Raw genomic sequence first — 23,313 nt, 5'->3', positions numbered from 1 at the left:
TAAGGAGAAAATAGCTTATAGGTTTGTTGGTGATTAGGGGAATGTTACAAAAGACCTCACCAGGTCGCAGTAACATAGGGCGTTTATTATTATTATTATAGCCGATGGCCCTACTTATACCAATACCAATGAGTGTGAAACACCCTCAGCATCGCATCATTTGAACTTTGCTGGTCCAAATTGGGCCAAACAAACTTTTTCACAGCTCATTAAACAAATTTACCTACTTTAAAATAAATATGTAGAAGTAGAACCCCTAAATAAATCTTATAGAAGTTCTTCAAACAAAATGCAGTCCAATAACCACATCAAGTGGGTCATAAATATCAATCAGTTCTCACCACAACGCTCGAAGCTTGTTGAGAAATGTAACATAAGATTCTTCTCAAAAGAAAGGAAGGACAAAGATCTTAACAGGAACATTAAGAATTTGGAAGAACTTAACAATCGGTATCCAGAGAACTACGTATAATTGAACAATTTACAAGTGGTCTTCAAAACAACTCCAGAAGACTTCCCACTTAACAAGATGATTAGTAGCATGATTAGAATTCCTTAAACTAATTAACAAAATGGATGCTGCTCACAAATTAAGAATTTGGAAGAACTTAACAATCGGTATCCAGAGAACTACGTATAATTGAACAATTTACAAGTGGTCTTCAAAACAACTCCAGAAAACTTCCCACTTAACAAGATGATTAGTAGCATGATTAGAATTCCTTAAACTAATTAACAAAATGGATGCTGCTCACAAACAGCTGAACCATCTGCTATGTGAGGTAGAGATATTAGTATTTGTATGGGTACTATAGTATCTTTGGTTCAGATAGCATATTTGTATGTATTTACTAACACAAATGTGAAAAAAACTGCAATTTTTTAATTCGCTAAATCCCCTGCAAAACTTATCGCATCCATTAAGGTGCAAGATTTTGTTGATAATTTTCAAGTTTTTGACATTCTGCAAGCTTTAAACTTGCAGTCAATTAAAACATTAAAAAAATTAACAGAGAGTGAGAGGGAGAAAGAAGGACGAGAGAGCAGAATAAAATGCATTGGAATATTTTTAAACTTTTGGTCTTCTCCTATACAGAAGATAAAACGCGCTCTCTCCTCTTTCTCTCCCTCTCTCTCCTCCCTTTCTTTATCATCTCTCTCCCCTCCCTCTGCTAATGCTACTGCAGTGCAATTAGATCGCATTTAATTTTTGAGAATCCTGTAAATTATGTACTTATAAGTAATTGCCAGAAAACTTTTTTCCCCTCATAGCTTTTTTACAACAAAACTTTTTACAAGTATTTTTTGCCATATTCATGGTACTGTAGAGGTGCTAAATAATCCCTTAAACTTCTCCTTCAACTTGTGTACTAAAAAACATGAAACTCAGATAGAATCGGTTGCTTTCTCAAAGGAATCAGAAAATATGTTTATGAATATGCAGTATGCAGCTATAGTATCTGTACAACACTTTTATTAACAAATTCCTTAAAGCACTTATATATTAAAAAGTTTGCCATAGGCATTAAACCCCACCCTAGGATTAATTCAATATGTATAATAAAATTATAGATCGACTGGTTTAAGGGTGTTTAATGCGATTAATCAAACATGGCGGTAGGCGCAGGGACGTTCAGAATCCGATTAATCCGAAGCTACAAACGTAATGAAAAGTATGTGGGTACCTACATTATTATTCAGGTAGTCCCTCCTAGTCCATTTAAAACACCCACGCTCATACCATCAGTACCTGCATTAATTCAAGTGCTTATACAGACCTAAATAATACCACACACACACTTTCAGGGGGGGGGGAGGGTTAAAAGAAGAGCATGTTTTTGAGTAGCTCGATAACATTTCAAAAGGCACAGAAATATAAACAAAGCATCCCCCCACAAATAAATCAGATTTCATGAATGAAATGAAAACGTAAGTGTTGTAATGTGAAACTTGCTGACAGAAACATGGAGAGATTGCTCATTGCTTACTCATATGGTCATACGTAAAATATCGGTAGATTATTTGTAAATTTATACATTGAAGGGCTTTGTTATTTACATGTGTAAGGCATCTCTCAATAGATACCGCAGGTATGCGACGCCACAAAGAAAGGTAAATAGTGTAAATACACCATTCGTCTTGAAGGGTGACAAGAAACTAATGTTGTGGAAATAATGTCCGATATCATATTTGCTATTGTGTCAGGTTTATTGTAAAGAATAATAACTGCACAACATTAAGCAGAAAAGAACCATCCATAAGGCAATTCCCCTTGTGGATGGTTCTTTTCTGCCTAATGCTGTCCAACTGTAGGTACCTTACCTTGTCCAGCAATTCTTCACAGGGACAAAGGGGGGGACTATATTAGCAATTGGATATGTAGTCTAAACAGGTACAAGACACGTGAGAGCTATTCAGGGCCGGATTAGCCCCCGCGGGGCCCGGGGCAGTTTTGTAGATTATTTGTAAATTTATACATTGAAGGGCTTTGTTATTTACATGTGTAAGGCATCTCTCAATAGATACCGCAGGTATGCGACGCAACAAAGAAAAGTAAATAGTGTAATAGTGTTAATACACCATTCGTCTTGAAGGGTGACAAGAAACTAATGTTGTGGAAATAATGTTTGACATCATATTTGCTATTGTGTCAGGTTTATTGTAAAGAATAATAACTGCACAGCATTGAGCAGAAAAGAACCATCCATAAGGCAATTCCCCTTGTGGATGGTTCTTTTCTTTCCTTCACAGGGACAAAAGGGGGACTTTATTAGCAATTGGATATGTAGTCTAAACAGGTGCAAGATACTTTTAGTGAGAGCTATTAGGTATTTGTTATATATCTACCTGATGTACCTAGAAACCTAGATGTATCAGTCTATAATGGGTTAACTTCATGTAGCGGAGCGCTCCTTTGTGATAACACGGTCTCACGGAGCTTCAAAAGTTGTCTCTACTCCATACCATATTACCAAAGTAGGTTAAAATGAGTGTGAAATGGCAAGAAATTTAGATAAGTGAGGAGGCAGGAAAATTATTTTGGCCTCGCTCCAAACTCCGCGCTTCTCGGTAATAAAATATGCTAATTATTGCCCTATCAGCAACCGATACACCGCCATCAGAAAGAGACGGCAAAACAACTATACATGAATCAGATAGCGAGAAATAACAAACTGAGCAGAACTCATCTTGGTAGTAACTAGTAACCAGTCACGGGGGGGGGGGGAGGAGAGGATTTGGAACAGAAACGATGGCCTTTGAACTTGGTAAAATTTCGATAAAGGTAGGTAATCGAACAACATTGATATAATGGAACCTAGAGTGGCAAAAAAAAAACACCTTAATATCCTGGTCTGATGGATATGAAGGTATACTTGATAATCTTGGTATCTGCCCCGAACCCTATCTTACCGCACAGCACTGATGTTCAATGAGAAAGCTTGTTCAGAACTTGGCATCAGGGATGAAAACTCAAACGTTCGAACAAAAAAACGGTTATGGCGTTTTTATGCAAATCAGAGAACGAGAAAGTGTGACGATTTTTCCTCCGTTCTGGTCCATGTTTTTTTGTTGGAATTTAATTTGTTAATTTCTGTGTCCCCCCGAAGTTTTTTGACCATTAAAATTGTTTATTACCAGTCCCGCCCTGTTCTTATCTCTTTCAAATCCGAAACAGTTTCTTCGTGTCATCCACTGTAAAGATTGTAAATTTTCCCCAAATGTCGACACTAGTTTTTTCTCACTTGGAAATTATGAGTGCCACTGCTACCCAGAGTTTGGAGTGCACGGCATCAGCAGTGCGCTAGGCCAAGTTCCAGTAAGCACACCTGTGTCTTTTTATTACACAAACCAATTCAGCAGGAGTTTCACATTTTCTTTTCCCGTAAAGGTGTGTCCACACATAGTCGACCGACCGTCGATCGATGTCGACTGAACCATTCACACTGCCTCGACAACATAGACTTACCTCGTGGCTGGATCAACGCGACGGCCAGTCGACCATGTTTGGACACACCTTAATGAAAACTTGACTGCAGTCAATTTTCTGGCATTTCTACCCCTAAATCTCTTCTCAGAAAGAAGTGGCTCGAGCTCAAACTCACCTGTTTCTCTCCTCCCGCTAATAAAGGTGTACTCAGCTGAAACAGAGAAAGAGAAAATAAAAGTTAAGCAGTGCGTAACGTCAGTGCTTTCTGGCAGCTTTTAAAAATATCCACTAAAGTGTAAAGACATAAATGAAGGAAAGCAGAACAAGAAGAAGAATTCTTTTGGAAAGGGAATTGAAAATCAGCCCGTCCTGCATAAGCATAAAGTACGTTTGGCACCTTCAGTGTTGCCAGATGATAAAATAAATTCTCCTAAATCTTATGAAAAAATTTCCTCCACAAGATTGGATTGCTGCACTTTGGCTTTAACTTTACTAAATAATTGAAAATCAGCCCGTCCTGCATAAGCATAAAGTACGTTTGGCACCTTCAGTGTTGCCAGATGATAAAATAAATTCTCCTAAATCTCATGAAAAAATTTCCTCCACAAGATTGGATTGCTGCACTTTGGCTTTAACTTTACTAAACCCAAAAACAATAGATACGTAAACTATCCCTCTGTCCTAACCTTTACCTGAAAATTAAAGGCATAAAAACGGAAAGTTACTGAACATCTCTTCCGCTTGTAAGTAGATAAATTACATAAGTTCATACTAGTACTGTATCGTATATCCAGTACTTAACTACTAGGGAGGGAGAGGAGTACAAGCGGAAGATATAAACCGCCAGCCTCCAGCAAGTAAACGTACAAAATGAGCGCTATTACAGCTTCCTTTTTATTCTCGCTAGGAAAAAATGCCTTTAATATACGCTGTCATCATTAATTTTCTTATAAAAGCAGGAAATTAAGAAAATCTGTGTTAAAAAGCTCCTTCTCCTCTGCAAGCTCCGCTGTTAGAATTTTTAAGCTTCCACTTTGGCATTAAAAGCTTTACCTTTATCAAGGAAAATGTTACCGACGGTGGTGGTCTCCTTCTCCTCTGCAAGCTCCGCTGTTAGAATTTTTAAGCTTCCACTTTGGCATTAAAAGCTTTACCTTTATCAAGGAAAATGTTACTGACGGTGGTGGTGGTTAAGGAAATTCCTTCCAAGTCATTAGTGTGTAATGGTTTCCAAGTTGGGTGCTTTTATAATGTTATTAGAGGGATTCAATTAGGACATAATTGTTTCTAGGTGAGTTTTAAGAGAGATTTGAAGATTGTCCCTGCGGCGCTCAGAATATTGCGGTTCATAAACCCCTGCCTCCTACATAAGTGGGTAATAATATTCCCTTTATCTTTATCAGTTCCTTCCAAAGAGTCCCAACTTTGAAAGTTTCAAGTTGTCTTGTTTCCCTTCTCAAGTATCTACTACAGAAGAAAATGAATATTTACAAGCACTTAGGCAATACATACGAGTACTTCAAAATCAATGACCTATATCGTAATATCGTTTAAAACCCATTCATAGGATTCTCAAGTCTAGTTTCATATCTTTAAAGTTTCCATTGTCCATTAGTGAAGCTTATTCAATTAGTCATGCGATAATCTTTGTATGATTGCATCAAATCCGACAGTGGTGATCTCAACTTCAATATTTTACGAACCTACACATCAAGAGCTCTGTATTTAAGGGAGAAGTTTGAGAGAAATTAATGCTCAATACACACATTTAGCATGTTTCCATTGCACAAAGGAATTCAACGAACGTTGAATATTTTAGAGCAATGATGTTTACCATTTGGAATACTGTGTTGGATAGTATGTGTGGTGAACTGTAAACACTAAACCAATATTCAAATCACTTGCAAAGCTCCAAGCCAGGTCAAACGTAAATGAGCTACAATATTCAAAACTTCTAATCCCATTGAAATGGCGATCCGATGCGATACTGGATACGGATACAGCAGATTTATTTATAGCTCCTCTCGGGAGAGTCATGGAAAGCTCAGTTTTAACATCATTATTCAGGGATAACCACTATCGAATCATTAGGAATTCATTTGCTCGGAGAGATATTATCCCACAATTAGTTCATTATCCAAACGCGGTTTCAACAACTGGGTCAAAAGACATATTCAAAACAACAAACTCTGAGTTGATTACATCATAAGTCACAGATGAAGATAATCTACATTCTTAATTTAAGTTATAGATGAAGATAAGCTTCCTCTCCAAGAATTATTCTTTTTTGGAGATCATGAAAGCCACAACACGTTGCCATCCCAGTGTGTAAACCTGATTGTACAAGTATACATTCTTGGCATTTCACATTACAACACGAAAACACTAACAAGAAAACCTTTATCTCCACAAACACGGAGAACAAATCCCTCAACATATAAAAATAAAAAGGTTTACATTTGTCTCCTGCTTTCTGTCTTCGGGCCATTTTGGTTTTGCCATCCTAGTGTGTAAACCTAATTGTACAAGTATACATCCTTGATGGCATTTCACATTACAACACGAAAACACTAACAAGAAAACCTTTATCTCCACAAACACGGAGAACAAATCCTTCAACTTATAAAAATAAAAAGGTTACATTTGTCTCCTGCTTTCTGTCTTCGGGCCATTTTGGGGAGAACGTTTTAAATTTAATATTGCCTTCCCCCTCCCCTACTCTCGGAAACCCAGTTTGCACTAACGTGTGGATTTTAATTTTTAGAACAAATAGCCCCAGGCAGAAGGTAACGTATATAAATTAAATTATCTTGTTATTTTTCCCCCAGCAGACGGATGTGTAGTCAAGAGGGGGCCGAAGCTATGTCCAGAACGATGGAATTTTAAAGGTTAGTCTTTTGTGCCAGATGTTTCTATGCTCCTACAAGTGAATTAAGAATGGGACCTCTTGTGGAAATGAACTAAAGATGTTGACTTCACAAGGAAAATGTGAAGGACTTGGTTTCATAGAAAGTGTCACTAAGGTAATCTCTTTCAGTAGTCATCAGGAGACATGGCGTCACCCCTGAAAGAAACAAAGGATGACCACAATGACGAAGATTACCCCAAGGAAAAAGATAAAAGGCAATGTGGGCCTGAAAGAAAGAATACCACGGAAAGAAGCCTTTTAGAAAAGAAGATGAGAAGACTTTCGATGGAAATCAGAAGACTGAACATTGAGAATAATCTGGATGAAACTCTCAACATTAGTAAAGACCAAATGGAATACGAAAACATGCAGAGACAGAATTACATTTGCGTTTTATGTTTTATTACAACTACCTATCTACATTGTTCAGCTTCAAAATGATGATACGTTGTTCAGCTTCAAAATGATGATACGTTGTTATGTTTCAAAGCTGTTGTTTTAAGTGAAGATTTCCCCCGTTACCCCGTGCAATTAAATATGACAGATTGTAGCACTGAATGATACCGTTTTATACCATGCAGAGACAGAATTACATTTGCGTTTTATGTTTTATTACAACTACCTATCTACATTGTTCAGCTTCAAAATGATGATACGTTGTTATGTTTCAAAGCTGTTGTTTTAAGTGCAGATTCCCCCCGTTACCCCGTGCAATTAAATATGACAGATTGTAGCACTGAATGATACCGTTTTATATTCTCCTCTCATTTTGAATCTGACTGCGGTACCATGGTACGTCAGGAGAACGAATGCCATCTGCAATATTTCAGTTGAAAAATGAGGTGCAAATTAAAATATCACATTCTTTTAAAACAAAATTAAAAGTTATGACAGGGAGAAGAGAGAGCGAGTGAGAAAATACAAAGTAAAAAAATTAGAAGGAAAAAAAAAGTGGCAAAGATAAAATAACTGAGAGTAAGAAGAGAGAAGCGTTGAGAGATAAAGAAGATTAATGATGACGACGAACAGGAAAGGAGAGGAAAGAAGAAGGTAAGGAGAGGTATGTATTAAGCTTTCAATTAGACCCCAGACCTGAAGTATCCTTAGATAAGAGAATCGAGGACACACTGACTGAAAATTCAAAGACCTGAGAGTAAGAAGAGAGAAGCGTTGAGAGATAAAGAAGATTAATGATGACGACGAACAGGAAAGGAGAGGAAAGAAGAAGGTAAGGAAAGGTATGTATTAAGCTTTCAATTAGACCCCAGCCCTGAAGTATCCTGAGATAAGAGAATCGAGGACACACTGTCTGAAAATTCAAAGACATGGATCAGAATAATAGAAAAGACTAGATGAAACGAATTAATAAAGTTCAAGCTCAACATTGTGTTGGATGCAGTAGTGGAAAATCTGACAAGGAAAACTGTACGATGGAATACTGGGAAATGATAAAAAGACGACAGATTAATACTGAATATTAAATTTAATGCGAATTAAATTGTCGTTTATAAAAAAAAACTATTAAAATATTTAAATAGTACCACCTTCTACTTACCTCTTTATCCTTAACCTGACCACTATGAAGTTTTGGTTCTGCTCATTTCTTCCTCTATCTTTTTTCCCCCTAACTTTTGAGGTCTCATTGTGTCGAAGGCGAAGAGAGAAGAAAGACAGGATAGGAGAAAGTCAGTCATTCCGAGAACAAACCTCATCTGTTTAGTAGTTTTTTTTTTAAGAGGTTTGACAGAGGGAACTGTAACTGCTATGGTCTTACCCTCCCGAAATCGAAGAGAGAAGGAACACAGGATAGAAGAAACCCAGCCGTTCCGAGAACGAACATTATCCCATCAGCTTAGTTGGTAGGATAAAATCCGCCCGGGCGGATTTTATCCTACCAACTAAGCTAACTAGGCTGGCAAAAAAATCGAATGAAACTCACGACAAGTGAGAAAGGGACTTTACATATACAACAACCTGTAGCTGGAAAACCTAAGACTCCTATAAAGGAATTTTAATTGTTTTGAGCATTAAATGCTTGTCACAAATGTCCTTCCTCGCTTGATAATCTAAGCTAAATTTTATGACTTGACTTGGACTCGAACCACCAACCTCCAGATCCAAAGTCCACCGTGCTAACCACTACACCACTGAGGTTGGTTAAGACTCCTATCAAAGTAATACTGAGAATTAGAAAAAAATATTTGTGATACAGAAAGAAATTTATTACAGCTAATGATGCTACAATAATACCACGTCACAAGAACTAAATATAAATAGTTTCAAACTTATAGACAGAAGCAATCCAACTTTTAGATACATTCCTGAAAAAATAGAAATAATGAATCTAGAACGATGGATAGAAAATATCATTTTCCCAAGTCTAAAACAACAGCTACTCCTACAGAAAGCTACCAGCCTACATTGTATCGAACATAAAACACGTCAACAACATTTAGGTCTACAGAAAACACAATGATGAACGAATAGACAAATAAGAGGAGCATAAAAAAAGAAGAATTAAGTTTTAAAAACAATGAGAACATCTCACAACATGACAATCACACAATGCACCTGAAGTAGAATCACAAGAGTAGTAAACAATGGAGGCCTAGGAGCAGAAGTACTCAATGCTCTCATCAGAACAATAGGGGTAGAAAACATAATGGGAGAGCGCACAACAAGCTAGCGACTCTTCACATGCAGTTCAGGGTGGATGTTAAGTTGAAAGGGATGTAGGGTTTTTTTTTTTTTTTTTTTTTTTTTTTAATAGTTGTACGATGTCACAATTTTTTGGTGGATTGATTGTAGATTTTTTCCTCTCCCAAAGAGGATTACCAGATTTGTTTTTCGTATTTAGGTACAAGATAAATCATAAACATAAGGTTTTCAAATCTCCTCGCGTCACACTAGTGGTATGCGTACCACAGATTGGGAACCTCTGCACTAACACTCAAATCAATTAACCCTCTGTATACTCGAGTGCGAGATTAATCCCTTATTGACAGGTATAAAATACAAGGTACACAAATCCCCCTCAAACCCGGTGTTGCATTAGCGACTAATTATCGCCCCCCTTAATCCGGCCCTAGTGTTGTCAAGTGTCAAATTAAATGTGTCAACACGTCTGACTGGGGGCTGATGAGATTAGCCCCCCCCCCCGCGCCTGACAAAGTGGAGGGGTGTTACAAAGGTACAAAAGTGAATTAATTACGGGAAGAAACGGTCCCAAAAAAGCTACGGGAATGAATTAGAATTAATTTAATTCCGGGGGAACTGTATCGAAATCTCCCTAAAAAAGGCTTCCTAACAACCTCAATTTTTGAGCCTTCTAATAAGTAGCATTGTAACAAAATCTCCCCCTGAAAAAGCATCAGCCTCTCTAACAGCATCTTTTTACAAAAAGTTTCACTATTAGAAAGAAAAGTTTCTAGTCTTGAATTTGAAGATCAAACAGGGTGGACCGCTAAAAATGAACCTCTAAAAAAAGATCTGTTGAATTCACAGGGGTCAAACAAGAAAATATAAGTGGTGGATTTCACCAACGACTTAATCAGAGATTTCACTAATGGAAGAATTTTTAAAGATCCAAAAAGGCGTTTTTAATAATCCAAACAGGAGTTTTTTCTTGGATCATTAAAAACTCCTTTTTGGATGATTGGTAACTCTCCCATTAATGAAATCTCTCATTAAGTCATTGGTGAAATCCACCAAAGATCTTTTTTTTTTAATTTATTCATTTTATTTGACAGAGGGAACTGTAACTGCTAAGCTAAGGTCTCAAAGTCCCGAAAGCAAATACATAGACATAATAGAAGCAAGTCAGCCGTTCCGAGAAAGCACCTTATCTGTTTAGGATAAAATCCGCCTCGAGTGGCAGGAAAAAAAAAAAAAAAAAAAAAAAAAAAAGAGAGAGAGAGAGATAAGATAACCCTGTATTACTCCTACATGAAAAGAGTAACAGGGCCTCAGTAAAAGTCAGGATAAGAAAACAGGGAAAAGGAAAGAGGTAGAAGGGAGAGAGTATGAGAAGTGGGAAAAAGAAGGATACGAAAAGAGGAAGAAAAGGGAGGGGGAGGGAGAGGGGAGAAAAGAGGGAAAAGTTAAGGGAGGGAGAAAGCCCAAAAGGTTAGCTATAGGCCGCTGGAGGTTGTGTGAGTTACAGAAGGAGGGATTGAAGGCTGTGTGAGTTCTAGAAATGGGAGGGAGGGAGAGAAGGAGGGAGGAAGATTGAGGAGGTTAATGTATATTTTATGTGATGTATTAGGCGATTAGAAGGCCTCAATTTTCCTAGGAGGTGAGAAGCCGCCCCACCTTCTTCTCCCCTTTTCAAGGCTATTTTATTATTCTAACTGCCTCCTAATCCTCTCTCTCTCTCTCTCTCTCTCTCTCTCTCTGAGGGCAAGAAACGAATAAGTGTAAATGGAAGAGAAGGACAGAGAGAGAGAAAGAGAGAGGTGGAAGACGGCAATTTACAATCAAGTCACGAAGGCTTTATTATGATTTTCATGCAAAACAAATGCTTTATCTCTCTCTCTCTCTCTCTCTCTCTCTCTCTCTCATATTTTTGGGTGTGTCATTTTCAGTGTGAAAAAGAAACATTGTCGTATAAGTAGGCTTGCCAAACGTCCCGAATTGGCCGGGACAGTCCGAATTTCAGGGGGTGTCCCGGCGTCCCGTTCAGTTTTTCATTTTGGGGCGTTTTGTCCCGAATTTCCGTTTTTGTCCCAGAAAAAATTCGGGACGCGTCTTCTTCTTCTTCTTCTTCTTCTCCTCCTCCTCCTCCCCCTCTTCTTCTTCTTCTTTTCCTCCTCCTCTTCTTCTTCTCCTCTTCTTTTTCCTCCCTTTGTCCTCCTCTTTCTCTTCTTCCTCCTTCTCTTCTCCTCCTCCTCCTCTACATCCTCCTCCTCCTCTTCTGTCTCTCTCACTATGACATCACATCAACCAAATGTTCAGAGGAAAAGTTATTGACTGTTAGTTACGTAACTTACTTTACACTTAAGTACTACTTGGGTACCTATTCTCAGTTTTTGGCTTTTATTATGTAGAGAGCTCCATAAGGGTGCTACCTATAAGTTGGATGTAGAATACACTAGAATAGATTAGTTTAAGAGGTTTGATAGAAGGAACTGTAAAACTGTATTTGTTAAGGTCTTATCGTCCAGAAAGCGAAGAGAGAAAGAAGACAGGATAGGAGAAAGCCAGTCGTTCCGAGAACGAACCTTATCTCTTCAGGATAAAATCCTCCCCGGGCGGGGATCGAACCTACGACCTGGTGCTTACAAGGCAGCTGCATTACCCTCCAAGCTAACTAGGCTGGCTTAATCCCTTCAAACAGTTCAAACCCTTCGATATAACAGTAGGGCTCTTTGGATTTTCAATAATTACATTAAACAAACAGATTAACACTACCGCTATACCCACTAGCACAGGGGTTCCCAAACTTTTGAGTACTGCGTACCAACTGACACCTCAAGGTTCTTTTGGCGTACCACCAAACGCCTTAGGCGTTCTCTACCACCTAACCCTTAGAGCTCCATTATTATGTGGTCAAATTCTCAAATAAATGAGGATAAAATTCCATACATCGGCTGGGATCGAACCCACGCCCTCCTGATTACCAGGCGAGCGTCTTGACCACTACACCACCGAGTATAGGCATCTAAACATATACGAAGTAGATAAAAAAAAGTAAAAAAGAAGGAGTAAAAGAAATTCAAAGAAAGAGAAAAAAGAGTAGGTATAGGATCAGAAAGTTAAGAAAATAGAAAGTAGAATATGGGATAAAAGAACATGTAAAATAAGAGAAAGAAGAGAAAAATCCTTTTTCCTCGTGTAGTTGCAGGTAAAGCTGTACGAAGCCAAGAGAAATCCGTAAAGAAAGAGTAGGATCAAAAAGCAAATAAAGTAGAAAAAGAGAGAAAAGAAAGGAGAAAACAGGAGAAACAAGCTGGGCCCGTCCCTCCGGGAATTTTTTAGCCCACAGTTATTCGATCGTGAATTAGAGAAAATCAGTACCTATGTACCTACCTAATTTGTTTAATATTCAGTTTATTATCATTTTTGATTTGATTTTTCGATTTTACTTTCATGTAATGATTTAAAATCGAGACTAGAGCCCGTTCCCCCTTTATTCCCAATATAATGTTTAAGTCGCCCATCCATTTATTGGCCTTCCTCGGCGTAGCTTAACATAGGTAACGCTAAAACCAGTCTTAAATTAACGACTGAAGTGTTATCTAAAACTTTCTCGCTTTTAGTTCATAGGTCGTCGCGACAAATTTCAAGATCAGAGCTCATTTGTGTGAGAAAATGTGAAAAAAAATCCCCTAAAAAGCAGTTTTTTGGCTTTTTGGTTCTCTGAACAAAATTTGCATCACCATTTTCTTGATCCTGGTGAAAAGACCTTTAATTTGATATATAGTTCGACCAGGTTTGGATAAGTCCTTCTATGAGGACAGACTGACCGAGTGACAGAGTTACAGACAGACAGACGACACCGAAGTGAATACAATAAACCGTCCCTTATACCTTTTTATTACTATTGTAATAATAAAGGAAGACGGACTAAAAAAAGTAAAAAAGAAATAGTAAAAGAAATTCCAAGAAAGAGAAAAAAGAGTAGGTATAGGATCAGAAAGTTAAGAAAATAGAAAGTAGAATATGTGATAAAAAGAACATGTAAAATAAGAGAAAGAAGAGAAAAATCCTCGTGTAGTTGCAGGTAAAGGTATACGAAGCCAAGAGAAATCCGTAAAGAAAGAGTAGGATCAAAAAGCAAAGAACGTAGAAAAAGAGAGAAAAGAAAGAAGAAAACAGGAAAAAAAAATATAATAATAATAATAATAATAATAATAATAATAATAATAATAATAATAATAAACAAGAAAAGATGTACCTCTGTAACATTGAAAATTGAAAGCATTTTCGAACCCTAAAAAGATTTCACAGAGCAAAAACTGCTTTTAATCCCGAAGTTTAGTGATGCTCTACGTGTGGTACGTTATCTTATGAACACCCTCCAATATAATGTTTAAATCACCCATCCATTTATTGGCCTTCCTCGGCGTAGCTTAACATAGGTAACGCTAAAACCGGTGTTAAATTAACGACTGAAGTGTTATCAGAGAGAGTGACAGACACACACAGACGACACCGAAGCGAATACAATAGTCCGTCCCTTATACCTTTTTATTACTATTGTAATAATAAAGGAAGGACGGACTAAAAAGCAGACAGTGGGAGAGAGCAAAGTAGGTAGGAAATATAAGTAAGGAAAATAAATTTCAACTTAATTGTGTAATATAAACTTTCCACTTTTTTTCCCTCCTTCTTCCTTCTCTCGACGAAAAAAAAGCTGAGAAAAAGAATGAAAAAGTTTCCTCTCCAATGATAACAATAATGTACATTGACCATCGCTCTGAGGTCAATAAATAAACATGAAAATTATACGGGGTGAACTCACCGCCTTGACACAAAAACTAAAGAGGAGATTTCAACACCCACATTATTTTATGAACACTTTTTTTTCTGTTAAAACGCTTAAAATCAGACTTATATTTTAATTCCAGTTCGGCCAATCTCAATTTTGGTCAATCAGATGCTTGAAATTGATGCTTCAGTGCTACTAGAGAGTCAGTTTTGTTCATAATTTTGGGTTCATAAATGTGTAGTATTCAAAGAGTCTGTTTTATAAAGAAGGGCACAGAATAGAAACCTAAAGACATTAAAAGGATAAAGGGGGATCAGAGTCAAGGTTACGCGGCCTTAGAATTAAACATTCCTTGAAATTGTAAAGTAGTAAAAAGTTTCACTATTAGAAAGAAAAGTTTCTAGTCTTGAATTTGAAGATCAAACAGGGTGGACCGCTAAAAATGAACCTCTAAAAAATGATCTGTTGAATTCACAGGTCAAACAAGAAAATACAAGTGGTGGATTTCACCAACGACTTAATCAGAGATTTCACTAATGGAAGAATTTTTAAAGATTCAAAAAGGGGTTTTTAATAATCCAAACAGGAGTTTTTTCTTGGATCATTAAAAACTCATTTTTGGATGATTGGTAATTCTCCCATTAATGAAATCTCTCATTAAGTAATTGGTGAAATCCACCAAAGATCTTTTTTTAATTTATTTATTTTATTTGACAGAGGGAACTCTAACTGCTAAGATCTTAAAGTCCCGAAAGCAATAACATAGACATAATAGAAGCAAGTCAGCCGTTCCGAGAAAGCTTCTTATCTGTTTAGGATAAAATCCGCCTCGAGTGGCAAAAAAAAAAAGAGATAACCCTGTATTATTCCTACATGAAAAGAGTAACAGGGCCTCAGTAAAAGTCAGGATAAGAAAACAGGGAAAAGGAAAGAGGTAGGAGGGAGAGAGTATGAGAAAGTAGGGAAAAAGAAGGATATGAAAAGAGGAAGAAAAGGGAGGGGGAGGGAGAGGGGAGAAAAGAGGGAAAAGTTAAGGGAGGGAGAAAGCCCAAAAGGTTAGCTATAGGCCGCTGGAGGTTGTGTGAGTTACAGAAGGAGGGATTGAAGGCTGTGTGAGTTCTAGAAATGGGAGGGAGGGAGAGAAGGAGGGAGGAAGATAGAGGAGGTTAATGTATATTTTATGTGATGTATTAGGCGATTAGAAGGCCTCAATTTTCTAGGAGGTGAGAAGGAAGGAAGGGGAAATGACTTTGGAGGAGAAAATGGGCTAAGAGGAATTTTTGAGGTGTGAAATTTTCTTTTCTCCTCCTTTTTTTCTCCACCTTCTTTTTTCCTTATCCTTCTCCTAATCTTCTACCTTTCTTATTTTATCCCTCTTCTTACTGAATAATATATCAAGAAAAATTAAACCATGAAGAAAGAATAAGGATTAAGGTATAAGATGAGCCACCTACAGTAAGTATACACTACCAAGACTTTTTGTAGGTTTTAAGGGTGATTCAACCTTTGTATTAAAAGCCTCAAGTCGACCATGTGTACCATGGTCGACTACATGACCCTTTTCTTGACCATGTACCTACATGTGTGTTATTTTACAAAATGAAGTTATTCAATTCTCCTCCTCCTTCTTCTTCCACCTCCTCCTCCTCCTCTTCCTCCTCTTCATCATCATCATCATCATCATCTTCGTCATCTCCCCAAAATGTCTCTCTCTCCTCCCTCTCTCTCTACCTGCGATTTCTTTTACAAATCCTTGTTTTCGCAGCTCTCAAAATATTATCATTTTCTTTTATTTATTTAGAGGTAAGTATATTTTTACATTTTTTTTTTTTTCATAAAAATAAAAGACGAAAAGGAAAACTTACCAAAAAAATTCAAATATAAAAGAGAATTTTGTAAAAAAAAAATAAAATGTGGAAAATAAATTTCAGAAAAAAGTAAAAGTTGGGTAGGTAGGTACGTTCGTTTGTGAAATTCAAGTGAAGTACAAAAGTATTTAAAGTAATACCAGAAAGTACCATCAGCAGAAAAAAAAATGTTAAAGTAAACTTCAAAGGATTTTTTATTAAGCTTCAATTTACTCCTGAAGTTCCGAAACTACGGGCTAAATAATCCCCGGAGAGACGGGCCCAGCTTGTTTCTCTCCGCTAAACTCCGTTTTTAGCCTGATTTTCAACAAAGAAAAAAGTGATTTCAGTACGAAAAAGTTAGTTATTTTTGTCGGTCGACCAACGACCCATGTCATCTAAATTGAAACAGTACTGTTTTTTATTAGGGTTTGAAGCTGTTTTTTCGTTGCAAGGTTTTTTTTTATTCTATTTTCGAACATATTACTTTTTATTTTTTTCATTTATTTTAGGTATCTTTTTTTATCGAATTTTAGTTCGTAATTATTTTTGTAGATAGGTACATAAATATTTTTTTGAATTTGAACATTCCCCGAACAAGGGCCCAACCTTTCAAGGAGTCGTAGACAAAACAAGAGAGGGAGAGAGAAACAGAGAGAATGAGAGGGTAAGAAAAAGATTAAGAGAGAGTGGAGGAATGGAGGAATAAGGATAGAGCAGAAAAGAGAGTCAAAAAGAGAGAATGAACATTCCCCGAACAAGGGCCCAACCTTTCAAGGAGTCGTAGACAAAACAAGAGAGGGAGAGAGAAACAGAGAGAATGAGAGGGTAAAAAAAAGATTAAGAGAGAGTGGAGGAATGGAGGAATAAGGATAGAGCAGAAAAGGGAGTCAAAAAGAGAGAATGAGAGAGAGAGAGAGAGAGAGGGAGGGAAACAGAGAGAATGGAAGATAGGGACAGAGAAAGAAAGGGAGTGAGAGCGAATGGGGAAGAGAGAGTAGAAAAATAGAAATAGAGATATGAAGGAAAAGGGATACAAAACAAGAGAGAGGGAGAGAAACAGAGAGAATGGGAGATAGAGATAGAGACACAGAGGAGAGTAGAAAAATAGAAATAGAGATATGACGGAAAAGGGATACAAAACAAGAGAGAGGGAGAGAAACAGAGAGAATGGGAGATAGAGAAAGAGACACAGAGAGAGAATGGGAGAGAGAAAGAGGTTATTGTAAAATTTAAATTCGAAAACATTATGAATAATCACCACTGCATGACTAACACTCCCCCTCCCTCCCCTTCCTCCGTCTCCTCCTCCCCTCCTCCCTCCTCTCTCCCTCCTCTAACCCCAATCATCCTCTGTGTATTTGTTTATTAGAATTTTCATTTTACCAGAAATACAGGGTGGTTGTAGTCTAAACATAAACTGGTATTTTCTTTGTTCATTTTTGATATGAGCAGGAAAAACACTCTAGTTGTAGATTTTCCAAAAATAGTCACAAGATTTATTAGATTCCCAGACTATAAATAATAATAATAATAATAATAAAATAATAATAATAATAATAAACAAGAAAAGATGTACCTCTGTAGCATTGAAAATTGAAAGCATTTTCGAACCCTAAAAAGATTTCTCAGAGCAAAAACTGCTTTTAATTCCGAAGTTTAGTGATGCTCTACATGTGGTACGTTATCTTTCAAGAATGATAATAAACTGAATATTAAACAAATTAGGTAGGTACATAGGTACTGATCGAATAAACTACGGGCTAAATAATCCCCGGAGAGACGGGCCCAGCTTGTTTCTCTCCGCTAAACTCCGTTTTTAGCCTGATTTTCAACAAAGAAAAAAGTGATTTCAGTACGAAAAAGTTAGTTATTTTTGTCGGTCGACCAACGACCCATGTCATCTCTAGGTCGTTAGTCTTAGCCCAATCAAGACAAAAAGCTCACGACTGTTCTAAGTAGTACTTATGGATTTTTTATGACCTTTATTACCCCAATAAATCCTGCGGTACGGAATAGAAAACGACTTTCTAGAAAGTAAAAACGAATTAAGAGATGACTCAAGGGAATTTTGAGGCAGAGAGAGAGAAAGGGAGGGAGATAAGAGAGAAAGTGAGAGAGAGAGAGAGAGAGAGAGAGAGAGAGAGAGAGGGAGAGAGGGAGAGAAATAGGGAGTTGGAGGGGAAGATGAAAGGGGGGAAAGAGTAACAGAGATGGAAAGAAATGAAAAAAACAGAGGAGGGAATTGATGAGCATGTATGTGTGTGAGAGAAAAAGAGAGTGAGAGTGTGTGTCTTGGAAATAGAGAAAGAGGGACTAAGAGTGAGAAATGCGAAAGCAGAGAAAGAGGGAGAAGCAGTGAAAAAGAGAAAAGTAAGTACCTTTTACCTTTTCCTCATGTAGACATGTAGTCAGAGGGAGTATAATAATAATAATAGACTCTTGAGTGGAAGGCAACCACTAGGCGAGGTTAACGCCTTAGGCGTTCTCTACCACCTAACCCTTAGAGCTCCATTATTATGTGGTCAAATTCTCAAATAAATGAGGATAAAATTCCATACATCGGCTGGGATCGAACCCTCCCGTAGGCGATGACGTCATAATTCATGACTCCCGCTTCGTTTGTTTGTGCGCAAGCGTTTCTGCGCATTTTGACGTGAAATCTGACGTCACAACTCTTTGAACTTTTTCATTAGAACGGCAATTAAAAATTGAATTTTCGACCTTTTAAAGTTCCTTTTTCGGAGTTTTGACCTCAGATTTGGATTTTTCACAACTGTTTACGTAGGAATCGACCTTTTATTAATAATAGTTTCTCAATTGCAACTCCTCCATTGTAAAGTAGTAAGGCTTATTTATTACTCGTAAGGTATAGGTACCTAGTATTTACCCGTTTGTAACAAAATCCGTTCCCTCTCATTTAGAGATAAAGGGGTATAGTTAGGTACATATTAGGTAGGGGGATTTATTTGGATGGGGGATTTATTTAGATAAGGGGGTTTGTAACAAAATCCGTTCCCTCTCATTTAGAGATAAAGGGGTATAGTTAGGTACATATTAGGTAGGGGGATTTATTTGGATGGGGGGATTTATTTAGATAAGGGGGTATAGGTAGGTGGGGGATTTTCCCGTTTAACAACACTAGCTCTTATTAGACTCCAATATATCATTATTTGTTCAAACAATTCCCTCCCTTTGGTTCTCTCTTCCCTCCCTTTGTTCCTCTCTCCTCTCTTTGTCTCCCATTTTCTCTCGCCCTTTATCAGTAGATACCTATTTGCCTTTTGTTAGTTTTGTTACCAATATCTTCTTTCTCTTCTGTTTTATAATTACACTCTCTCTCTCCCTCTTAAGTCCCTCCCTTCCTGTCCTCTCTCCCTCTCTATAATTTCTCTCTCATACTCTTCTATGCTCTCTCTCTCTCTCTCTCTCTCTATTTCCCCTTCTTTCTATCTCTTTCTCTCTCTCTCTTTCTCTTTCTTTCTATCTCTCTCTCCCTCCCTATCATTTCTACTGTCTCATACTCTTTTATGCTCTCTCTCTGTCTCTTTTTCTCTCTCTCTCTCTCCTTCACTCTCTCTCACTCTCTCTCTCTCACGCTCTCTGTCTTCGTCTGTAACCCTTTTGTTGTCAATAACATGTCTTTCATGTTAACCCTCCTTTCTCCTATATCCCTCCCTTTCTCTCTCTCTCTCTCTCTCTCTTTTCTGTGTCTCTTTTTCTCTCTACTTCTCTTTCTCCCTCTCTCATTATGTACATATATTCCTTTTGTTATCATAACATGTCGCTCTTGGTAAACCCTCTCCGTCCCATTCTCTCTCTCTCTCTCTCTCTCTCTCTCTCTCTCTATCTTCTCCCTCTCAATTCTACCCTCTCTTTCTCTTCCGCCTCCTCTTTTGCTCCCTCCTTCTAGTATGTCATCTTCCACGCCCCTCCCTAACTCTTTTTCTTCCTATTTTTCTCCCTTTCCTTCCTCTTTCTCTCTCTCTCCCTCTTCCTCTCTCTCTCTCAACCTTCCACTTTCTCTCCAAACCTCCTACTTCCTCTTCTCCCCTCAATTCTACCCTCTCTTTTTCTACTATGCCATCTCTCTCCCTCTTTCACTTTGCCATCTCTCTCCCTCCCTCCTCTCTTCTTCCCCCCATCCCAATGCCTCTTTCACTAGGCCTGGAAGTCATTTGCTTTTTGGTTTACATTGTCTAGTTAGTGGATGATTGATTGTATCATTACAATACTCATCAGGAGGGGGGAGAGGGAGCTTTTAATCCTGTGCCATAACAACGTCTCTTCCAGACCATCACACTAGTAGGAATCAATTTGTATGAGTGCCGTGTATCTATTTGAGTATGCAATGTGCAACATATCAAATATTGGTGGATGTATCTTATCTACCATCACACTAGTAAGAATCAATTTGTATGAATGCCGTGTAACTGTTTGAGTATGCAATGTGCAACATATCAAATATTGGTGGATGTATCTTATCTACCATCACACTAGTAAGAATCAATTTGTATGAATGCCGTGTAACTGTTTGTGTATGCAATATGGAACACAGAAATGGTTGGTGGAGATGTCTAGTTTACCTTACCAAGTTCTTAGTCTTGGGTTTACAAAAATTTACAATACCTACATTACATGAATGATTAGCATTGTTTATGTATTAGTGAAAGTCGATGTTCATACTACTGAAGAGGATAGAGGATACCGTGTGTGTATTTGATGGAGATGTATAACATCAATTTTGCAGTCCTCCTAACCCTCCTTCCTTTCTCCCTCTCGCCACTTCTCTCTCTGATAATTTTGATGTCACGAAAATTCTTCATTAAATTTGTCATTATCCTTTCAGGCTTTAGGCTTTCTCTCTCTCTCTCTCTCTCTCTCTCTCTCTTTCTCTCTCTCTCTTTGTCCCTCTCTCCCTCCCTTTCTCTCTCTCCCTCGTTTATTTCGGGAATAAGAGAAAGCTTTAGAAGGAAATGATAAATAATATCCCTCTCCTTCTAAATTTCCCCTCGTTCCCTCTCCTCTACCCCCTCCTAGTCCTTCCCCTACCGTCCCTTTTGTTGCCCCCTCTTATTCTCAATTAGGCAACCTGCGTGTCATTCTGTCATTAAAGCCCCTGCACCTCTGCAACCCTCCCTAACTTTTAGGCGTAATGTATTAGGGGCTCTTGTTTAACACACACGATGTCATTTTAAACATGTACTCATATTAATTTAGGAGCTTCGTACCCGTATTAATTTAGGGGGCTTTGACGTCGCCATTTTGTTGTTTATTTTAGTTGGCTTCCTGTTTTTATATTTTTGTAATTATTATTTTATTCTTTGTTGTATGCTGTGTCATCTGGCAACTCAAATTTTGCTGTCAACCCAAATTTTGGGCAGCTCATCAATAAATTTTATTGATTGTTTTTCTCTAGATAATATTTCACATGAGTAAATTTTAGCTAAGGGAGAGTGTCTGCATTGTAAGTGATGGGTGACGGGTTCGATTCTCGCCCGGGTCGAGCTTTCTCCTATCCTGTCCTTCGAATTTTGAACGAAAAGACCTCCGTTGTTTGTAGATCCGTAGACACTTAACCTGTTTGCCCTTACAAAGAAGCCTCTGAGTGGGCTTTTGGGTGTGACAGTTACCTACCTCTATCAAACCTGTAGGAGAGGGTGATATTATTATTAGTTGATTATTAGATAATGGATGATATTATTATTATAATTATCATCATCGTTATTTATTTTCACTCTAATGAGCAAATTTCCTGTGTTCGCGAACACGTGTACCAGGGAGGAAACAAAAAAATGCAAAATCATAGTTTTTTTTTACCTGAGAACTGTATTCTAGTCTAAAACTGGGACTCAATTCTCTCCCTTCTGTCTGGGGTAATATTTGCACAGACTGGAGAGGGGTTGATATTTGCGAAGACAAGTTCTCCAAGTTTTTTATTGTCTTTTTGAATTATTGTCTCAAGTTACTAACTATAGATAGATACATAGGTATTACTGTCTTTTATGAAAGTAGGTACATATGCCTAGATACATAGATATTATTCATAAGTCTTTTAGGAAAATTGTAGGTAGACATTATACATAAATATTGTTTGTTCAAATAGGTATGTAGAACTTCTTGAGTTTCTATGCAGACGTGCAGAAATAATATTTCTAATTTCTGCTACTTATAAGCTATTCTTTGAATTTATCAAGCATACAATTGGGCAGTACATTTTGATTAGTGTTTGACCTGGTATTCCATTTTCATATTTTAATTGTTCCCTAAGACTGCCAAAGGACTAATCTATGTATAACAAAAAAGTATAAGATACATATACTACATACTCGTTTGTATATAGATATGGTATAAATACATAAAACGTACTTTTCCCATAATATGTACAGGAAAATTCCCTCCCCCTCTCCCCTTTCTCTCCAATGATAACAATAATGTACATTGACCATCGCTCTGAGGTCAATAAATAAACATGAAAATTATACGGGGTGAACTCACCGCCTCGACACAAAAACTAAAGAGGAGATTTCAACACCCACATTATTTTATGAACACAAATGTTCACTTTTTTTTCTGTTAAAGCGCTTAAAGTCAGACTTAAATTTGAATTCAAACACTTACCGTCGTATGTATGAAATCCAAAGATAAACTTAAGTTTAACTTAAGACGAACAATGTTGCCAATTTCATGTCATTTCTTGAGATAACTGGCTAGATTTCATGAAATTTGGCAAGATTTTCATTTCAAGTTAAACTTAAGTTTATCTTTAGATTTCATACATACGACGGTTAAATAAATACAAATAAAAAAAAATAATTCCAGTTCGGCCAATCTCTTAATTTTGGTCAATCAGATGCTTGAAATTGATGCTTCAGTGCTACTTGAGAGTCAGTTTTGATCATAATTTTGGGTTCATAAATGTGTAGTAGGTATTCAAAGAGTCTGTTTTATAAAGAAGGGCATAGAATAGAAACCTAAAGACATTAGAAGGATAAAGGGGGATCAGAGTCAAGGTTACACGGCCTTAGAATTAACATTCCTTGAATATCATTGCGCTTACTTGGGTGATGTTTCAAAGTCATAGAGCAGGAAAAATGAGGACCAACGGAATTTTTCTTTTTCTTCTACCTACGACTTCTAGATACCGAGATAAATCGATTTAAAAAATACCGGTAAATTGTGAAGTTTGACGTCACGGCAC

General features: G+C 37.4%; 1 protein-coding gene across 1 annotated transcript in view; it reads left to right on the top strand.

Annotated features, from left to right (window-relative positions):
- The first annotated feature begins 6,980 nt into the window (after positions 1–6,980).
- LOC103507156 (neuroligin-1-like) overlaps positions 6,981–23,313 on the top strand; it is a 39,182-nt gene continuing 22,849 nt past the window's right edge. Inside the window, exon 1 of the mRNA XM_008471609.1 lies at positions 6,981–7,224. Coding sequence (XP_008469831.1) covers positions 6,981–7,224 — 244 coding nt within the window. The remainder of the gene's footprint in view (positions 7,225–23,313) is intronic.

The sequence above is a fragment of the Diaphorina citri genome, unplaced genomic scaffold (genome assembly GCF_000475195.1).
Source record: "Diaphorina citri unplaced genomic scaffold, Diaci psyllid genome assembly version 1.1 scaffold14, whole genome shotgun sequence".
Classification (NCBI taxonomy): Eukaryota; Metazoa; Arthropoda; class Insecta; order Hemiptera; family Psyllidae; genus Diaphorina; species Diaphorina citri.
This window is presented reverse-complemented; position numbering and strand designations above follow the sequence as displayed.